Genomic DNA, 19,744 nt, shown 5'->3' on the forward strand with positions numbered 1-19,744 from the left:
TTTTTTTTTTAACGCGTAATGGCGGCGATCTGCGATTTTTTTTTTTTTTTTTGCAGTACTGCGACATTGTGGAGGACAGATCGGACCCTTGACTGACATTTTTTACAATTTTGGGGTTACCAGTGACATTTCTACAGTAATCAGTGCTATACATATGCAGTGTTACTGTAAAATTACACTGGCAGTGAAGGGGTTAACTTTTTTTGAGAGGGAGGGGTTATGTGTGTCCCTAGGGGCGTGATTCTAACTGTGATTGGCTGTGGCTTGAGGTGTAGGAACAGTGATCAACTGTCCTACATAGTAGAACCGTATGATCACTGTTTCTACACAGGGAAGAATGACCGGCGGCTTGTTTACATCAGCCGCCTGGCTTTCTCCCTCTGCACCGACGATCGCCGAATGACCCGTTATCCGCCGGTCACACACGCGGGGGGATCCGTGTCCACGCGGGAGCGCGCCTCCGGGGGCGCGCGCTCGCTCGCTCCCTAGACCCTCACAGGCTAGCGACGTAGTACTACGTCGCTCTGCCTGTGAGGGGCTGACTGCCGACGTAAATAGTCGTGCGGCGGTCGGCAAGTGGTTAAGGCTGTGGCTTACGGTGAGGTTAGCTGGGGGGAGGCCCCAGTGAGGTTAGCAGAAGCCCCCGCTCTTCTTTTGGGCATCTGCCTGGCTGAGATCTGTGCAAAAATTTAGGCTGCAGCTTGCGGCCTACTAGGCCATGCGGCCAGCTGGGCACCTCCCTTGGAAGTGGTGGCGCTGTGGGGGCAGTTTATGTTTTGATGGCAGGCATGCCGTCATTATTGTGTAGGGCATCTGGACCTTTTTAGAACTGTGGGACAATCAGGGTACCCTGCCTACGCATCCGCGTCACAGCAGGTGGCCCCCCTTTTTAAGGGGGCTTTTTCCTATTACGCGGGCCTCTATAGAGGGCGACTCCCTTGTGGTTTTTTTTTTTTTCTTTTTTGGGGGTCCTGTAGGTGGTCCATTAGTGGGCCTTTGGCTGGCGTCCCCTTTGCAGAATCACAGTTGGCGGCCCTTCCCTGATTGTTTGTTTCTTTTTTTGGGTGAGCCTAGTATATAGTGCCCCCTGCCTCATCTTTTTCATCAGATCCTGAATCTGTTTCGGCTGCCGCGGACATGAGCCATCCTACTGGGTCTGCGTCCATGCACCCTGAGTGCTCAGATGGTGAGGTTGATTCCTCTGCTCCTCTAGCGCGCGTGAAAAGGCACTGGTGGATGCACTGATTGTGTCAGTGCGTGAAACTTTAAAAATGGAGGATTTGGCTGATGCTGCGTTAGAGGTGCTGGTCCCTTTTGGCACCCACAGGCCCTCCAAAGCACGCAAGGGTGTTCCCCTTTTCTGCTTACTTTGACAACATTGTCACAAAACAATGGGGTTGTCCAAAATGCACTCTTGTGGTCCCTAAGTGTTTTGCTATGCGGTATCCTTAGCAGGATTCCCTGTGATGGACTTGCCTGTTTCTAGATGAAATAAAGCTACCTTAATTCCGGTTGAGGAGTCCCTGGCCTTTAAAGATTCAGCTTTTAGGAGGGCGGAGGCTCTGACTTGCCATATGTTCACTGGGGACGGTTCGACACTTAGACTGGTATTTACTATTGCCCTGGTGTCGCAAACTCTGACCAAGTGGACTAAACTTTTACGCCGGGACCTGGAGGGGAAACTATTTCCCACTGCGTTTGCGGAGCTGGCGCATCAGTTAGTCAAGGGGCTACAGTTTATCTGTGATGCCTTTTGGGATGCAGCTCCTTTAATACTAGGCTGTCTGTTTTAGCAGTGGTCCTTCAGCGTATTATCTGGCTGAAATGCTGGTCTGCGGACCAGACTTCTAATAAGGCCTTATCTGATCTTCCCCTTGTAGTGGATTGCCTGTTTGAACTTCCATGGATGATAGCCTTAAGGGTCTCACAAGGGGGAAGGGTACTCTTCTTCCGCAGGCTACCAAGGGCAAGGAGCCCGGTTGTAGAGGTGGGCTATTCTTCTCGGCTCATAAGAGGCCTTTTTTATCCCTCAGGTTATCAAGACAAGGGATCAAACCCCTTCAGGGCTTCCACCAGAGGTTCCAAGAGGACCTGTTCTGGCAACCCTCGAACGAGCTCTTCAAGACATTCGCACAAGGCTTCCTCTGCATTAGGGGCTCCCTCACCCGTATCTGGGGTGGGGGGAAGTCTTTGCTGGTTTCCGGATCCGTAAACTTCCCTGGTACAGGACATTCGGGTCATTCGGTCCGACTACAAGATTGAGTTTCGGTCTTATACCCTGGAAAGGTTGTTCCCTTCCAACCTGCACTTATTCCCAGATCACTTACAGGGTCTCTTTGGGGCAGTGCAAGACTTGTTACTTCAAGGGTTGATTGCTCCGCTTCTGACTTTGGAACGTTTTCAGGGGTTTTACTCAAATCTCATTACAGTTCCCAGGAAGGAAGGTAAGGTAGGTCCAATTCTGGACCTCAAGGCGCTAAACTGCTTTGTGCGGGCACAGAAGTTCTAAATGGAGTCCATTCGCACGGTAGTGCCGTCCCTACATCAGGGGGATTTTCTCACTTCTATCGACATCAAGGACGTCTACCTTCACATTCCAATATTTGCCAGTCTCCAGCTCTTTGCCATAAGCGAGGGGCATTATCAGTTTGTGGTGTTACCCTTTTGGTCCCACCTCCATTCCTCGGGTCTTCACAAAAGTGTTGGCCCGGTGCTAGCATTGTTGCATCAGCGGGGGGATCGTGGTACTGGGGTATATGGACGTTCTTCTGTGAGCGGAGCCTTCCACTGCTTTGATGGATGATGAGTTTGGTTGGATTCTGAACCTTCAGAAGTCTACTCTGGTTCTGTCCACAAAACTTGACGATCTGGTCTTACTCTGGACTCAGTCTCAGCCAGAGTGTTTCTTCCTCCGGAAAAATTCCAGACATTTCAGGAGGCAATTCAGGTTCTGTTGTCCAGGAGACGGTCATCCCTCTGGCCTTGTATGCGGGTGCTGGGCCTGATGGTGTCTACCTTCAAGGCGGTTCCTTTTGCACAGTTCCACACCAGATCTCTGAGAAAAGAGATTCTGGTGAAATGGGACAAGAATCCACGGTCTCTAGAGGTGGCTTTGTTCTCCGGCACTTCGACAGAGAAAATCCATTCTCCCCCTGTACTGGATGGTTGTCACCACGGATGCCAGCCTGTCTGGGTGGGGAGGTGTCCTCGGAACAGGTTGTGCTCAGCGGGTCTGGACTCGGTGTGTATTGTTGTGATTAGCTGTGATTGGCCACAACTAATCACATGGTGCAGGTGGGCTGTGATTGGCCTTGTCTGTACCATATGATCACTGTGATCAATCACAGCTAGCAACGCAATTGTACACAATGGATAGCATAAAAGGAAGCCATCCATTGTTTACAATTGTTATGTGATTTGCTGTGATTGGTCACTGCCAGTACAGTGATCAGTCATCGGCTGTGTCTGACAGATGGCCACTAAAGAGGCATGTTCTCGGAGGACGTAATTTGTCTATAGGGCGGGAACTAGTTAAAGTGGGGTCTCCTGTGCCACGGCTGTTCTGCTTATCTTCACTTTCCTGGTATTCTCAATCCACCTCTATCCTCAGCAATGAATGTGTAAGAGTCACTCAAAAGATAATAGAATATATAGCGCTCTGCATGAAGAAAATTTATTTTTTTTAATTTAAAATGTATCATACTTAAAGTAGTTATAAAGTCAGAAGGTTTTTACGTGTAGCAGCCCCCCCCCCAACACTTAACTGAGCCCCATCTTTATCCAGCGATGTGCACGACTGCCTTGGCCGCCTGGGACTCTCCATCCTGATTGGCTGAGACAGCAGGGGTGCCATTGGCTCTCACTGCTGTCAATCATAGTCAGCTAGCCAATCAGGAGAGAGAGGGGCCGGGCCGCGGTTCTGTGTCTGAATGGATACATGGAGCTGTGACTCTGCTCTGGTGCCCCATATCAAGCTGCCAAACCAACTGCACAGTACAGGTAAGTATAACATGTTAGTTATTTTAAACTAAAAAAAAAAAATGAGACTTTACAATCACTTTAACTTTTATATTGTGCACTGGTGCAAATCAGTATCCAGGCAAACAATATTAAAAATCTCCAACAAAATGGCTGATCGCACACTTCCAGGTTTGCAATGTAATGTCACCGGCTCCTCCCAACACATTCCATCATCAAATCACGTGACTTCATCAGGGAATGGGGGCCAGTACACAGAGCAGCTGTGCAACTCTCGCTGATTAATTCCATTTCCATAAAAACATAATAACACTACTCGAAACCTGGAAGTGTGTCAGACATTTTGTTGGAGGTTTTCAATATTGTTTGCCTGGGTACTGATGTATTGTCAGTGCACAATATAAGTATAATACATTTTAATAAAATATTACAGTTTTTTTCTATACGGAGAGCACTATATATTCTATTATCTTTTGAGTTAATCTTACACATTCATTGCACGATTACTGAGAATGGAGATGGATTGAGAATACCAGGAAAAGGGAAAAAAGCAGATCCACCGTGGTACAGGAGACCCACCTTTAAGGAGCAAGCACATAAAACCTGATATCGGGTTAATTATTAAGGTGAAAAACAAAAGGAATCCCCCTGGCAACCATACTTCCAAATAAGGTAAAAAAATGTATAATTTTATTGATAGTAGATAAAAACAAATCTTAGGGTAAGAATATACAAGGGATTATGACCCGATATTAGTCACATATAGGTGCATGACATATGAAAAAAATTACATAGGTATGATAACCTGGAAGAAAATAATAAAACCACATAAAATGTAAATGGTATGCGGTGTAAGTCACCGGTGCGTGATATACATATGGAAATCCTCCAAGCTGACGCGTTTCAGGCACAGCTGCCTTTCTTTAGGGGTATAACAATGGAGAGAGATGATTTCCAGGTAAATGTACAAGGTGACAAGGGAGTCGCATGCAGATAAAATCATAAAAGGGCACTGCTGTGGAAGATGGTGTGTCTGGATGGAAACCGCTCGTGGGTGGTACTGGCACAAAGCCGCAATCTCCTCCATGGTTCCAACAGGGATCCCCAGAAAAATAGGTCAGTGTGTGGTCCCCTACAGAGTAATTCCGAGTGGTTTGTGTCTATGTCAATAAATCGTACAACAACTGCATGTCAGCCGGAGAAAGGGGAAATCCTCCTAGTAATGCAGTGTGGACCTTCGATGGCCGACTGAAGAGGGACCAAGTAGGAGTATGTACCGGGGTAAGGGAATCCATCCTAATTCCTGACCTTTTCTCGCAGCCACATTCCAACATATTTCCGAGATAGTCGAGTTACAAAGGTTACACTTTGGTCTTTCTAGTGCCCCTCATCTATTCACAAAATTTATGGTATAACTGGCAGTGGATCTCAGACAGTTGGAAATATACTTCTGATAAACCAGTGAAGAGAGGGTCTTTTGTCCCAGAACCAGCTAGTAGATACTCAACTGCAGAGTCTGAGATGGCTCCTATTTCTGGAGAAATTTGAATCCTTTCTGCTGCAGAGGAAACATATTTTTTTAGAGAACCCTGATTCATTCCTTACTCGAGTACAACTCAGAATTGTAATATTAGTATCAGCGGTCTCTTGGGTTCACTGCAGTGCAGATGGTGAACAAATGGCAATCTGGCTAAACTGGGTTTAGACTATGGAGACAATACGCTCTAATTCATCTTTTTCATATATTCCTTAAATCCCTAAACTGGTAGAAAGTCTAAGTCAAATCTAGTGTCATTACTTTGTTATTAAAAAGTCTAGGGGCATTACTTAGATTTGTTCGGATCCAATAATCCTCAGTGCAAAGGGCTGGGGAGCTCACATGGAAGATCAAGTCAATCCGTGAGTACAACAGAAGGAGCTGGAACATGCAGTGGTAGATGGGATCAAATTTAGGAATTATGACAGGTAGATCACAATGTGGGAGTATTCAAAATAATCAGCTTACCAGGCTTAACCTTTACCTAAAATATCACTTTTGGGTTGATTGATCCTGTAACATGTTATCGTTAACTAGGATTTGGCAAGAAACCAAGGTGTCCAGCTATAGACAGATGCTTTTCATGTTATCTGCAATTCTGCATAGGTTCAAAGTACTTAGAAAGAAGACTTTGTATTCGCTTACTGTTTTCTAAAGTGTTGCAAAGTATTGTTAATTTTGACATCAAAATTCGATTTAGTTTTAGTCCTAGTCTTTTGACCAAGACTAAAATGCCATTTTAGTTTTATCATCTGAATTCTTTTAGTTGTGTTTTTAGTTAACTAAAATCTAATGGGTTTAGGTAAATTGTAAGGCATTATTTAAGCATTTCTCTAGAATTTGCAAACTCCTTATATAGTCCTGGAGTACAAATCTAATAACATGTTATTATTTTGATGTCAAATTTCGATTTTGTTTTAAGCCTCATGCACACAGGGTTTTTTTACAGCCGCTTTTAGTAGCGTCAGGTGGGTTTTTTTTTCTTTTCAGCTTAAAAATGCCCTTCCATGTTATTTTATGGCCTCATGCACACACAGGCGTTTAGGAGCTGTAAGTGGCTAGACGTTTTCAAGCTGCAAAAGAAAAACCCAGTGCCATTGCATTCTGAGGACTGAGATTACAGCTGTAAAAACGTCTGACGCTGCTAAAGGCTGTTAAACGCGGCTTAATGACTACAGGGTTAGGCTGCGTCAAGCATTTTTTTACATGTCAAACTCAATGGTTCCCTATGAGAGCCTATTGATTTGAATGGAAGTCGCATTCAAGTTGGATCATAATGATCCGACTTTTGGTGCGATTTGTGCTCTGAGGATCTTAAAGAGGAACCCCACGTCAAAAAAAAAAAAAAAGAAGAAAAATGTGTGGGGTCCCCCCCAAGATCCATACCAGGCCCTTTTGAGTCTGGTATTGATCTTGAAAGGTAACCCCACGCCAAAATGGGAAAAAAAAAAAAACAGCGTGAGGTTCCCCCCCAAGACCATACCGGACTCTTATCCGAGCATGCAGGTCAGGAAAAGGGAGGGGACAAGCAAGCGTCCCCCCCCTTTCTTCCACCCCCCCTTCTTCCTAAACTATATTAGGCCACACGCCCTCAACATGGGGTGTGGTGGTGCTTTGGGGCGGGGGGGGGGGCTCTGCACCACCCCCAGAGCACTTTGTCCCCATGTTGATAAAAACAATGGCCTTTTCCCAACAGTCCTGGGCGGTGGTTGCGACTTCTATTCAAATCAATGGGCTGAAAGTCGGATCAAAGACGACTCTCCTAGGTAAGCATTGATTTTGCAAAGAGGCACAGAAACGCTGCTAAAAGCTAACCTGGCTAAATGTGCATTACCGCCAATAGGCTACTAAACCCATTTTTCCAGCCGCCTTTTCCTGGCGTTGGTAGTGGCTTTGCCACTTGTTTTTTCTAACACCCTGTGTGCATGAGGACTTAGTCCATAATCTTTTGAATAAAATGCCATTTTTAGTTTTTGTCGTATTTTACTCATCTGAATTGTTTTAGTCGTATTTTAGTAGACTAAAATAGAGTGAATTGTGTCATTAAAATTAATACTGTTGAAAAGTCTGATACAGCGTGTAAAATAAATATGGACCACGTCACCATTTGTCTAGGTAAATATATTTCTAAAGGTGCTATTGACAATAAAGTTTCACCCCATGTTGGTAACAACCCATGCAATCCAAACCTACAAAGAAACCAAAACAAATTGTTCAGAAATTAATGTGTAAATAAATAGAATGACACGGAAAAAGTATTAAACAATCGAAATGCGATGCACATCGGTACTCCTCCCCTTCTCCCATGCCCTATGGCATGGGTCATCGGGCGGATGCTTTTCCTGCTGTGCATCGACGCCTCTCGTCGTGCGCGTGACGTCATTCGTTTGGCGTCACGGCACTGGCTGCGTCTTTCCATTCCAGCATGTTTTAGGAACCCCTCTGGAGGTTGGTTGCTGGCTATGGAGTCCACCTCCCGCTGAGGGATGCTTCTTGAGTACACACCAGTGTGACACTGGGGGTGTAGTGCGGGCTAGCCTTTGGCACTGTTTTTGCACCCTCCCTTCTGAGAAGCTGGTTTCCACTTTTGTTTTCACTTGTTTCTAGATTCCCACTTGGCCTTCCTACCATTATTGTTCATATTTTTTCTTCATGTTGGTTCACGTCGGATTCCTTTCTTCTTTTTTCCTCCTACTTTTTTCTTTCCTTCTCTATTTCTTGTTTTTTTTGCACATTCTCACTCATTTGGGTACAATTCCCTGGTGGTTTTGTCCCAGCACCTTTTGCTAGCTACACTTTTTCATCACTTTTGGCATCTTACCTATACTTCCAGATACCATGTTCAGCATACTAGCAGCATTATACACTATATTTCAAGTTTATACTATGGCTATTTTTAAGCCAAGCTTTTTGCTGCTGGCCTTGCCCTCACTGATCACAACTTATCTCTATCTTTTTCCCAGTAGTGCCATGTTCCGTGCTCTTCTTGCCCACATTTTTTTTGCACCCCCACAGCTCCTGAGAGGGGTGCATTTTTGACCGAGTCCAGCATTTCATGCTAGCGTGTGTTACAAAGATCTGAGCTGTATTGTAATGTATTGTAATGTGCTTTGGGGTTGTTTTTTTCCTACTTTTCAAGTATTATACAGAATTGGTATCTTTTTGAAATACATATTTTTTGCAGATACAGTGGGGATTGAAAGTTTGGGCCCCCCAGGTAAAAATGTGTATTAATGTGCATAAAGAAGCCAAGGAAAGATGGAAAAATCTCCAAAATTACAATTATCAAATTACAGATTAGACATTCTTATAATATATCAACAAAAGTTAGATTTTATTTCCATCATTTAAACTTTCAAAATAACAGAAAACAAAAAAATGGCATCTGCAAAAGTTTGGGCACCCTGTAGAGTTAATATCTTGTACTGCCCCCTTTGGCAAGTATCACAACTTGTAAACGCTTTTTGTAGCCAGCCAAGAGTCTTTCAATTTTTGTTTGAGGTATCTTTGCCCTTTCTTCCTTACAAGTCTTCCAGTTCTTTGAGATTTCTGGGCTGTCTGTCACGCACTGCTCTTTTAAGGTCTATCCATAGATTTTCAATTATGTTGAGGTCAGGCGATTGTGAAGGCCATGGAAAAACCTTCAGTTTATGCCTCTTAATGTAATCCCCTGTGGATTTCGAGGTGTATTTAGGATAATTATCTATTTGTAGAAGCCATCCTCTCTTTAACTTCAGCTTTTTCACAGATGGCATCATGTTACCATCCAAAATTTGCTGAAATTTTATTGAATCTATTTTTCCTTCTACTCGTGAGATGTTCCCTGTGCCACTGGCTGCAATACAACCCCAAAGCATGATTGATCCACCCCCATGCTTAACAGTTGGACAGAGGTTCTGTGCCCCTTCTTCTCCAAACGTACCTTTGCTCATTCCTGCCAAAAAGTTCAATTTTAACCTCATTGGTCCACAAAACTTGTTTCCAAAATGCATCAGGCTTGTCTATATGTTCATTTGCAAAGTTCAAATGCTGATTTTTGTGGTGAGGACATAGAAGAGGTTTTCTTCTGATGACTCTTCCATGAAGACCATATTTGTGCAAGTATCTCTATATAGTGGAATAGTGTACCACAACTCCAGTGTCTGCCAGATCTTTCTGGAGGGATCGTGCAGTCAAACGTGGGTTTTGAATTGTTTTTCTCACAATCCTGTGAGCTGTTCTGTCTGATAATTTTCTTGGTCTTCCAGATCTTGCTTTAACTTCCACTGTTCCTGATGACTGCCATTTCTTAATTACATTCCGAACAGAGGATATTGACATCTGAAAACGCTTTGCTATCTTCTTATAGCCTTCTCCAGCTTTGTGAGCGTCACCTATTTTCAGTTTTAGTTTTCTAGACAACTGCTTAGAAGATCCCATGGTGCTGATTGTTGGGGCAAGGTCAGATGAGTCTGGGCATTTAAAACCTTTGAGATTGTCATCAACTTGTCTTCCCAGATGATGATTGAGAACAATCCATGACACTGGCAGGTCTCAGCCTTGCAAAGGGGGCAGTGCATGCTATAAATTCTGCAGGGTGCCCAAACTTTTGCAGATGCCATTTTTTTGTTTTCTGTAATTTTGAAAGTGTCACTGATGGAAATAAAATCTAACTTTTGTTGACATATTATAAGAATGTCTAATCTGTAATGTGATGCCTTTTGGGGATTTTTCCATCTTTCCTTGGCTTCTTTATGCACATTAATACAAATTTTTACCTGGGGTGCCCAAACTTTCGATTCCCACTGTACGCATCATACACCTGTTTGGCTTTTTTTTTTTTTAAGACAGTATACATGTGTGCCATATACCCAAACATAAGGTTTTTACCAGGAGGGGGTGTGTGATGGTGTGGGTGGAACAGAGCACACACGGAGCGCAAGAGTGTTTTTAGGGCCCCTGGCCAATGGGTTCTTTATTTTGGGGGGCTGAAAAAGCATAGAAGTCAGATAAGAAGGCCACAAAAACAATAATTCTGACACCATGACCAGTGAGTAGCAGGCCACAATTGTGTACAGCTTGGGTTAAGTCCTTAGCAAAGGGCACAGCTAGGGTAGTATTCCTTAGCACAGGGCACAGCCTGGTTAAAGGGACTCACCAGCCAACAGCAGCCTCAGCTGAGAATGTCTAGGCAGAGTGGCAGGCAAAAGAAAGGGCAGAGTGGCAGGCAAAAGAAAGGGCAGAGTGGCAGGCAAAAGAAAGGGCAGAGTGGCAGGCAAAAGAAAGGGCAGAGTGGCAGGCAAAAGAAAGGGCAGAGTGGCAGGCAAAAGAAAGGGCAGAGATCCTTCACAAAGCCATCACGGGTCCTTGATGGGCTGTGTCCTGGCCTCCGCTTCGGGGCCACTCAGACAGTAGCTGAAGGAAGAGCTGAGAATAAAGTCTGTGTCCAAAACGCCACACAGAACTAAAAGTCTCAGCAGTGCAGAAAGAAAAGTCTTCTTCAAAGGAGACCTGCAGCCATGAGCTCCTCTGTCCATCACTGAAGTAAACTCTCCACAATTTGACACCCTTTATTGTTATCTTTGGTACTTTGAATTCAGCCACATACCTCAACTGAAATCTCCTGGTGCTGAGGCGTCTGGCTGTATCCTCAAGCAGGATTCAATAATTTATGAGCTTCTTTCTGAGGGCAGCCTCATGTCCTACCCTCTGTGGGGGATACAGGAACTCATTAACCAGATCACACAGATAATTGACGTTGTTACACACTGCATCTGGATTAGAGATTGTCAATTTCATAAAATGAAAATAAAAAAATCCAATGTTTCTGACCTTCGTTACAGGGTGTTTGCTGGGGAATGGTAATGTAGAAGCAGGCATCTTGGGCTGCATACAATAAAGTGTCAGGCATACTTTTCATGCTTTTTCTTTAATACAAGTATGCATTGTGCTTTAATGAAGTGTAGGGGCCAGTCCCAGGAAGGGGAACAACTGCTGTAACTAATGTCATTGTCCTGGAGGAGAAATGTATAAATATACACACACAAACACGTATTACCAATGTACAGGTAATAAACACTCTCAGGGGAATGCTTTTAAAAGGATCAGTAAGGAATCGATGCTGTAGTTGCAGGTTCGTTGATAGCTTTGATAACGTGATGTTTTTTTAATTGCATTTGAAGTGGCAAGAGATCTGCCAAGTGTACGAGTGTCTTCTAGCTTGCGAAACCAGAGATAATTTTGTGTATTGGGTTACATCTTGTGACCAAAGCAAATATGTCAGTGTTGAGTTAAAGAAGACTTTAAGATGTTGAATGATTTCTTTGTTACATTTTTATATGAGTGTCATCCATGTAGAATAGTGTTTCCAACAATTTTAAATTCATTTTGTCAGCTATATTTTTTTGAAAATTTAATACTGAAATAAAAAGAACAGTATATATTCAGTATGAAGTACCAAGACAAGGAATTAGTACATAAAGAACATATTAGTGTATAATAGTGCCCTTGTCATTTCTTTGATACCTAGGCATACTATGGTCGCCTTGCCATGCATGAGTGACAGGGTCTCTTTAAAGAGCAGTTTGTGATCAGTGGTGCCTCGCAGTGTTAATTTTGTTTACTAAAAAATGTTTGTCAGCTAAATTAATACTATTTTAGTCGACTAAAATAAGACTAAAACTAAAAGAATTGAGATGACTAAAATATGATTAAAACTAAAATGGCATTTTTAGTCAAAATACTAAAATATGACTAAAACTAAATTAAAATTTGACATCAAAATTAACACTGCACTACCACATAAGAATATGTAGGGGGCATCTACTAAGCTGCTAAAAGAAAAGAAAATTAAGAAAAAAGGCTTTTCTTATTTATTTATTTTTTTGTTAATATTTAATGTTGGTAATATATTCAGGTAATGTGTGCAATGGCATTACAGTCAATAGTTTACAGTTTTTTTTTGTTTTTTTTTTATATTTTCAATTTGTACTTTTGCTTGTCAAAAATCAAATTTGTTTATGAAACTTATGAATCTAATTTTTTTATGAAACATATGCATGGTCAGCCCTTAATACAAGAAATAATAACATTTTATTAGATTAGTTACAGCTACATAGACCACATTAAAATAAAAAAATAAAAAATTGCTACTTGACAAGACAATAATACTTGTCTGTTGCACCACTGATGGTCAATTGCTGACAATGTTAAAATTGCTAAAGAATCTTCAGAAAGCGCTAGTATTAATGTATACGTTATGCGTTCCCTTTAGAAGACTTCTGTGCCATTGGAAGCCAGGCTATTACAAGTGGGGTTTAAACTAAAATTTAGTCAAGAAGCAAACAAAAATTGTACCATTGTGTTCTTTGCTGCTTTTGCTAAATGTCCTTTTTTATATCATTTTTTTTTCATTATTATGTGTTTTTTTTTTTTTTTTTTTTTGCTTTCATCTTAAGGCACATAACACCTGAGAAGTTTTTTGTGGAAGCTTGTGATGATGGAGCAGAGGATGTCCTTGCTATTGACAGAGTGTCTACAGAAGTTGCTTTGACAGGTAGATAAAAGTTTAGCAATATGAATTGCCTTGCTGCTGAACTCAAACAATCAGGCACGCATTTATAGTGGTTGCTGCTTTGCACTTTAATGTACCAAGTTTTGCACTGTCCGGTCAGATTTTTAATTATGAAGAGGCGATAGTACAAGGCCTTGTTTATTTAAAAAAATAAAATAAAATTGGGGCAGTTTTGCCATAGTATGCATGCAGGTTTTATCTTTAATTTCTTAACTAGCCAAGGGGGGCACATAAGGGACACTGGATTCAGTTCTATAGAGAAAACAGGTTTTACTGCTGCCTACAGGAGGTTTTGACTCTGGCAACAAGAAAAAATGCTATTGGCTAGCAATTCCTTCCACGTTCAGCATTCTTCAGTTTTTTGCTGTTATCCTAAGAGTTTGGACACCTTTTTGTTGCTGAGAAAAGTTTAGCTATTTTAATGGCCATCGAACCCCACTGGACCAAATGGTGTAAAGCCTGCCTGGAATGTTACCTTTGAGAACAGAGCTATGCTTGTGACGCTTTTCAGGCTTTTTGGGTGCTGTGCTAGCTGCAGAGCGCTTTTAAGGTCTAGAGCTGTGGCACAGCCTCTGATCTCAATCAGTGTCTGAAGACTTCTTAATGAGTAGCTGTGTGGGCCAACCTGGACATTGCATTGTTTGGATGTAATTCATGCGGTGCAACCTTACCTTTCAGCCACTGCTTCCATTAGAAAGTCTGACACTGTTTTGTTTTTCCTTATGGTCCCAAAAAAGGGGAACTAGATTCCTGCTCCACCATTGGCTTAGATAGATCATTATACAAGCCTATGGTCTTTTTTTTTTTTAATTCTTTATTTAAAGGTATGCCATGAAAAAATAAGTGACAACAATAATACAAACTAGTTGTAAGATAGCGACAGTCTGGTTAAGCCTATGGTCTTAAAGGGCAAAGTTCCATCTGTTCCTGTCAAAGTGCATACTACTAGGCAGTGGTGTATTTCGGTTTTGTGCTGCCCTAGGCCTCACTAAACTCGTGCACCCCCCAATTTAACTACGACCCACCCCTTCCTGCCAAGGCCACACCCCTTCCTGTTTCAGATCTGCCCTGTCATCTGTAAACCACACCCTTTCCACTTTAGGCTCCATCTTTTCCTCTCTGTACATTAAAAGTGAGTACAAAGTGCCTACTTGTATATTTTGTGTCAATCAGTGCAGCCTCATCAGTTTCACAATATCACAGCTTATTAGTGCTTATTATTATGTATTGATTAACCACTTGCCGACCGCCTACCGCAGATATACTGCGACAGGCTGGCACGGCTGTGCGAACTGGCGTATGGGAACGTCGGTTGTAGGGAGTTGTCCTGGGGGCGAGCGCACGCCGCCCACTAGGCAGCAGAGATGCCAATCCAAGGGGCCCGTTACCGCGACTGCCGCCAGGCAGCCGCGATCGCCCCCCGCTGAGAGAGAACTACGGTCTGCTGTTGTAAACGCAGCAGATCGTTGTTCTCTCTGAAATTATCACAGAGCACCTGTTATCTTCCTATATAGGATCACAGGTCTTTGTGTTCATTTCACAAGTCCCTCCTCCATACAGTTAGAAAACACTCCCCTAGGCTCACACCTAACCTTTTGATCACCCCTGGGTTAACCCCTTCCCTGCCAGTGTCATTACAGTAACAGTGCATATTTTTAGCACTGATTACTGTAGTAATGTCACTGGTCCCCCCAAAAGTGTCAAAAATGTCAGGTACGCCGCAATGTCACAGTCCCGCTAAAAATCGCAGATCACCGCCATTACTAGAAAAAAAAAAAACAATTGTTTGTAGACAACTTTTGCACAAACGAATCAAAATACGCTTATTGGGATTTGTTTTACCAAAAATATGTAGCAGAATACAAATTGACCTGTAAGGATGAAAACATTTTTAAATGTTTTTTTTTTTTTTTTGGGGAATGTTGTATAACAGAATGTGAAAAAATATATATATTTTTTTATAGTGCAATAAATAAAAATTGCACAGGTGATCAAATACCACCAAAAGAAAGCTCTATTTTTAGGGGGAAAAAAAGGACCTACATTTTTTTTGGTACAGCTTGGCACGACCACGCAATTGTCTGTTAAAATAACGCAGTGCCGAATCGCAAATCCTTCCAGTCCAGAAGTGGTTAAAGCATGGAGCACTTTGCAGTACATGAACTTTAACTGAATATGAACTGTTTAATGAGTTTTCATTGATTTCAGCATGCATGGAGCACTTTGCACATGCTGAGATCAATGCAAACTCATTAAACGATTCACATTCAGTGAAAGGTCATGTGCTGCAAAGTGCTCCATGCATGCTAAAATCAGTGCAAAGCCATTAAACAGTCCATATTCAGTGAAAATGTATCTACTGCAAAGTTTAAATTTGACTGTTGAAGAGAAAAATAACAGATGGAAACCTATTAATCGTGATTCCTACCTGCTGTCCTGGCCTACGGGTTCCCTTGTCCTCCTCTCTCTCCTCCTCGACACAGACAGATCCCGTCCCGGGGAGAAGTTAGTGTGTAAGGATGCCGCACGGAGGAGGATAGGCGGAGCATTAGGCTCTGCTCCCTCCCATTGAATTAAGTGCAGCCGGTCTATGGGGGCTCCAGTCCCTCCCTCCCTCCTGGCAAAGTACACCCCTTACTGCCGATACCAAGTGCCACTGTATAGCAAGCCGCCGGGGACTGTATATGCGCAGGAGGTGTCCCTGGGCGGCAGACACGGGAGCCGGGACTCAGAGGACGGGTGTTTTTTTTTTTTTTTTTTTTTTTCATGCAGGGGGCAGCTTTTTTGTTGCCCCCCACCTCCGCAAAGTGCCGCCCTAGGCCTGGGCCTTGTCGGCCTAGGCCAAAATAAAGCACTGCTATTAGGTCTGTGAGGGCTTTTAGGCACTAGGTACCTGTTTTACACATTCTCTAAGTTTTACCAGATAGATGTACAGGCCTCATCTGATGCCAGCATGACTTTGAGATCCTTCAGGCAGCTCTTTGAGCTGCAGTATTCCCCCAGTTCTCTCGCTTTTTGTTATGTGGGCCTGTTGGTGTTTTGTTAATGTTGCCTGCCTCTCGATTGGACTGCTTTTGGATGTCCCAACTTCACACGGGACATCAGGAAAGAAAATAGAATGTAAAAAATCCAGATGGAGTTCATTAATCCCTTGGAGTCAGCACCTCCCGGCCCTTTAAGGGTTTAGGATGCCAGCAGGTGCTGCGAGGTTTATGATTGGCTGTCACATCGGTCACATAATCGCAAAGCTCCCGATTGCAAGCAGCAATTGGGAGCTTTCCGCTTTTCTGCGGGTAACTGTAACAGAAGCGCGCTCAGCATAGCTGTTTCTGCACTAATGCACACAAATATAGAGCTGCTCAATGCCAAGGCCCACCTGCCGAGAGGCCCCATACTTGCAGCTTGGCGCAAAGAGGTTAAGGGACTCGGGTCTGTTTGTTGTACTGTTTTTCTACAAAACTAAAGCATGCTTGGAGTGGGAAGAGTTATACCTGGCTGGCCAACAGCTTTTTTTCTTTGCCATTGTCCCAAGTCTTCAGTAGGTGACACCCAATTGTCTCTCGATAACTGAATCCTGTGTCCCTTAAAGGCATTTTAAACCCTCCTCCTTGCACCTTTCATCTGCTTCACATGTGCATTGATCATGTAGTTTCATGGTGTCATTTTTGTTGCCTTACACGCACAGCTTACAGTAGAGAAAATCTTCACATTCCTTTATCAGCATTTTCCGTTTATGTTCAATTATGAGGCATGCCACATGGCACTGTAAGGCCCCTTTCACACTTGCGGACCATTCAGATCCGCTGGTCAGTATTTCAGGACGGATCTGATCCGATCCTGTTCGTTAAATCCAGACGGATGGAAACCTTATTTTCCATCCGTCTGGCGGATCGGATTAGGACAGGCGGTCCGTTCTCATCCGATTCCCCCATAGAGAAGAGCGGGGACCTGACAGCTCTGTCTCCGCACACAGCGCGGAGACAGAGCTGCCATCCGCCTGCTCAGCGGGCGATCCCCTGCTGAGAAAAACGGAGTCCGCCGACGGAGCGGCAAGTGTGAAAGGGGCCTTAAGGTTAATGTATGACCTCTGTCTGTAGTCTAAGAACTGATACTTTTGAAGAAGTGACAGCTCCCACATTCCCTAGTTCTTTCAGTCTAGTGTTCTGCAGGGGAGAGCTACATAGTATTTAGATCTGAAACGGACACTAGCAGGCAGAGCAAGAAAAGAAAGATGTTTATCACATTCGCACGCTAGGTGAATAAATATATGGACATAGGGAATCAGTCAGCCATAACACTAACTGCAGCTACAATAGTTGAGCCTGTCATTACAAGGTAAAGCAAACAAATGAGACAGGGAATATAAATACTCTAAAACTTAGTTAAAACAACAAAAACATTTGAAAGTGTACAATGTGTAAATTTGCCTTAAACCCCTTCACTGCCAGAGCCTTTTTTGCATTTTTTTTTCATACATTTAAAAAAAATTAATAATTTTAGTCCAAAAGATTGCATAAAAAAAACCCCAAAACATTATATATTTTCTGAAAGAAGTCGTCATGGAAAATAAAAAAGTAATAGTTCCGATTTTTTTTTTATGTTACACGATATTAGCGAAAAGGTCTAGAAAATGCAAAATTTTTGTTAACCACTTAAGACGGGGCCTATTTTTGACACTTGGTGTTTACAAGCTAAAATCATTTTTCTCTTACGTCCTCCGACAGTCACCGCCTCTTCATATTCGTCACATATGGGGTATTAGACTTTGCTCCGAAGGAGTAGCTAGGCAACAGAATATGTTAACATTAAAGCTTTTAACATATCCCACCCTCAAGGGGTGGTCCCCTCAGTCAATACCCTCCTACTTCCTGCAACCATATCTCAGTTTTAATGTCTAGCTTGTCAGGAGTGGCTGGCTCTCTCTGTGCTGGGGCTTTGTGCCCCAGACTCTTTCTTCTTTTTTGATTTTTTGTTTGAGTTTTCTCTCTACCTTTACTTAGCTGTTCTTTTTGTCAGCTTTAGTTAGTTCTTCGGATGAAGAGGATCATGCGGGCTGGGTCTCGGGCTGATCCCCCTGGTCGCAGGTCGTGGGTCAGTGGCTTCCCAGTCTGCCATCGAGCGTTCAGCCAGGTAACGCTCCTGGCACAGTGAACGACCCATCCCTGTTCGGTGCAGGGATGATTGGTGAGGTGGCTACCTCACTGGACGCTGTGCGGTTTCTTAACCCTCATTCTGTGCGTCTTGTATGCGACTCTCCCTGCCTCATGTGCAGCGGCTTGTTCGCCTGTGCGGGTCCCCCACGCCACTGTGAGGTAAGTGTATTTATGTGGGGACCTGTCTGTCTGGGGGGGGTGTCAGTCTGGGACTGTGTAACCTGCCTCTATTCACACTGTTTGTCTCCCTATCTCTCGGCTGCATGCTGTGGGCTGCAAGGGGGGGGGGGGGGGAGCTGTGTGACACTGTGTGTGTCAGCCTTGTCAGTGTGAGAAGCTGTGTGCTGTGGGGCATGTTTTGTGGCATGTTTGGGCATTATACAGCGATCGCTGCGGCGATCTGACATGTTTTTTTATATACAGACATGTGTGCATTACTGTGCTGTGGAGGTGCAAATGCTGGTGGCTGCTCAATCTACTAAAAGACCCAGAGTTGCTCTTTCCTCTGATTCTGAGGGTGAAGGTGATGGGGTTGTTATGGCGGGGGCCTCCTTATCGGGGTCCTGCTCCTCCCTGGATCTAGTGGGGTCCGAGGTGGAGGCTGAAGTTGAAGGGGTTGATAATTCTCCCCCTGGCTCGCCTGAAGAGCTTGCAATCATGGATGAATTGATTGCTTCCATAAAACAAACGCTGCGTTTGCAAGATGAAGTGTGTCCCCCCGCTGCCTTGGCGGCTTATGGGACGCAGAGAAAACGCAGGACGCCGCAGGTTTTTCCCTGCAATGATGATTTTCAGCGCGCTGTTAAAGAACAATGGCGCAATCTGCGCAAACCTTTTGCTGTACCAAGTAGGTTCAAGCTGCGTTATCCTTTCTCGCCTTCCACTGATGAAAGGTGGTGTGTGCCACCCCCAGTGGATCACGCAATTGCGGTTTTAAACAAATCCACTGCGATTCCTGCAGAGGATTCCCCTGTGTTCCGTGATGCCACGGATAGGAGATTGGAGTCTCTTGCCCGTCATACTTATTCTGTTACGGGTTCTATGCTTAAGGCTCTGTTTGCCTCTCTCATGGCGGCCCAGGCGGTCGCAAGTTGGACGCAGATGCTTAGGCGCGTCCTAGTGGCCGATTCGGCCTCGCCGGCGACCCTGGATATGGTGGATCAAATCCACCAGGGTGTCATGTATCTGTGTGATGCGGACTTGGACCTAGTCCCGTTGGCTGCACGTGTGCACAGCGTGGCGGTGTTGTCTCGCCGCCTGGTTTGGTTGAAATGTTGGTCGGTGGACCAGTCTTCACGTAGGACCTTAGCCAATCTGCCTTATGATGGGTCTCGCCTTTTTGGGGAGTCCTTGGATTTGTTGATTAAGGGGATCACCGGAGGTAAGAGCACTCTCTTGCCCCATTTCCCCAAGGCTAAGGGGGCTTCTGGGAAGAAGCATGCTAATTTTCGGCCCCCTCAGGGGGCCTTTCGTGCCTTTCGGTCGCACTACAAGGGCAAACCGTTCAAAGGTCAAGGCTCTCAG

The 19,744-nt window shown here is 44.0% G+C and overlaps 1 protein-coding gene across 1 annotated transcript in view; it reads left to right on the forward strand.

The window, feature by feature from the left end:
- Positions 1-19,744, forward strand: part of SACM1L (SAC1 like phosphatidylinositide phosphatase) — a 267,712-nt gene that overhangs the window by 21,798 nt on the left and 226,170 nt on the right. Inside the window, exon 2 of the mRNA XM_082257843.1 lies at positions 12,952-13,049. Coding sequence (XP_082113969.1) covers positions 12,952-13,049 — 98 coding nt within the window. The remainder of the gene's footprint in view (positions 1-12,951; positions 13,050-19,744) is intronic.

Source organism: Pelophylax lessonae (assembly GCF_965119305.1).
Source record: "Pelophylax lessonae genome assembly, chromosome: 5".
NCBI lineage: Eukaryota > Metazoa > Chordata > Amphibia > Anura > Ranidae > Pelophylax > Pelophylax lessonae.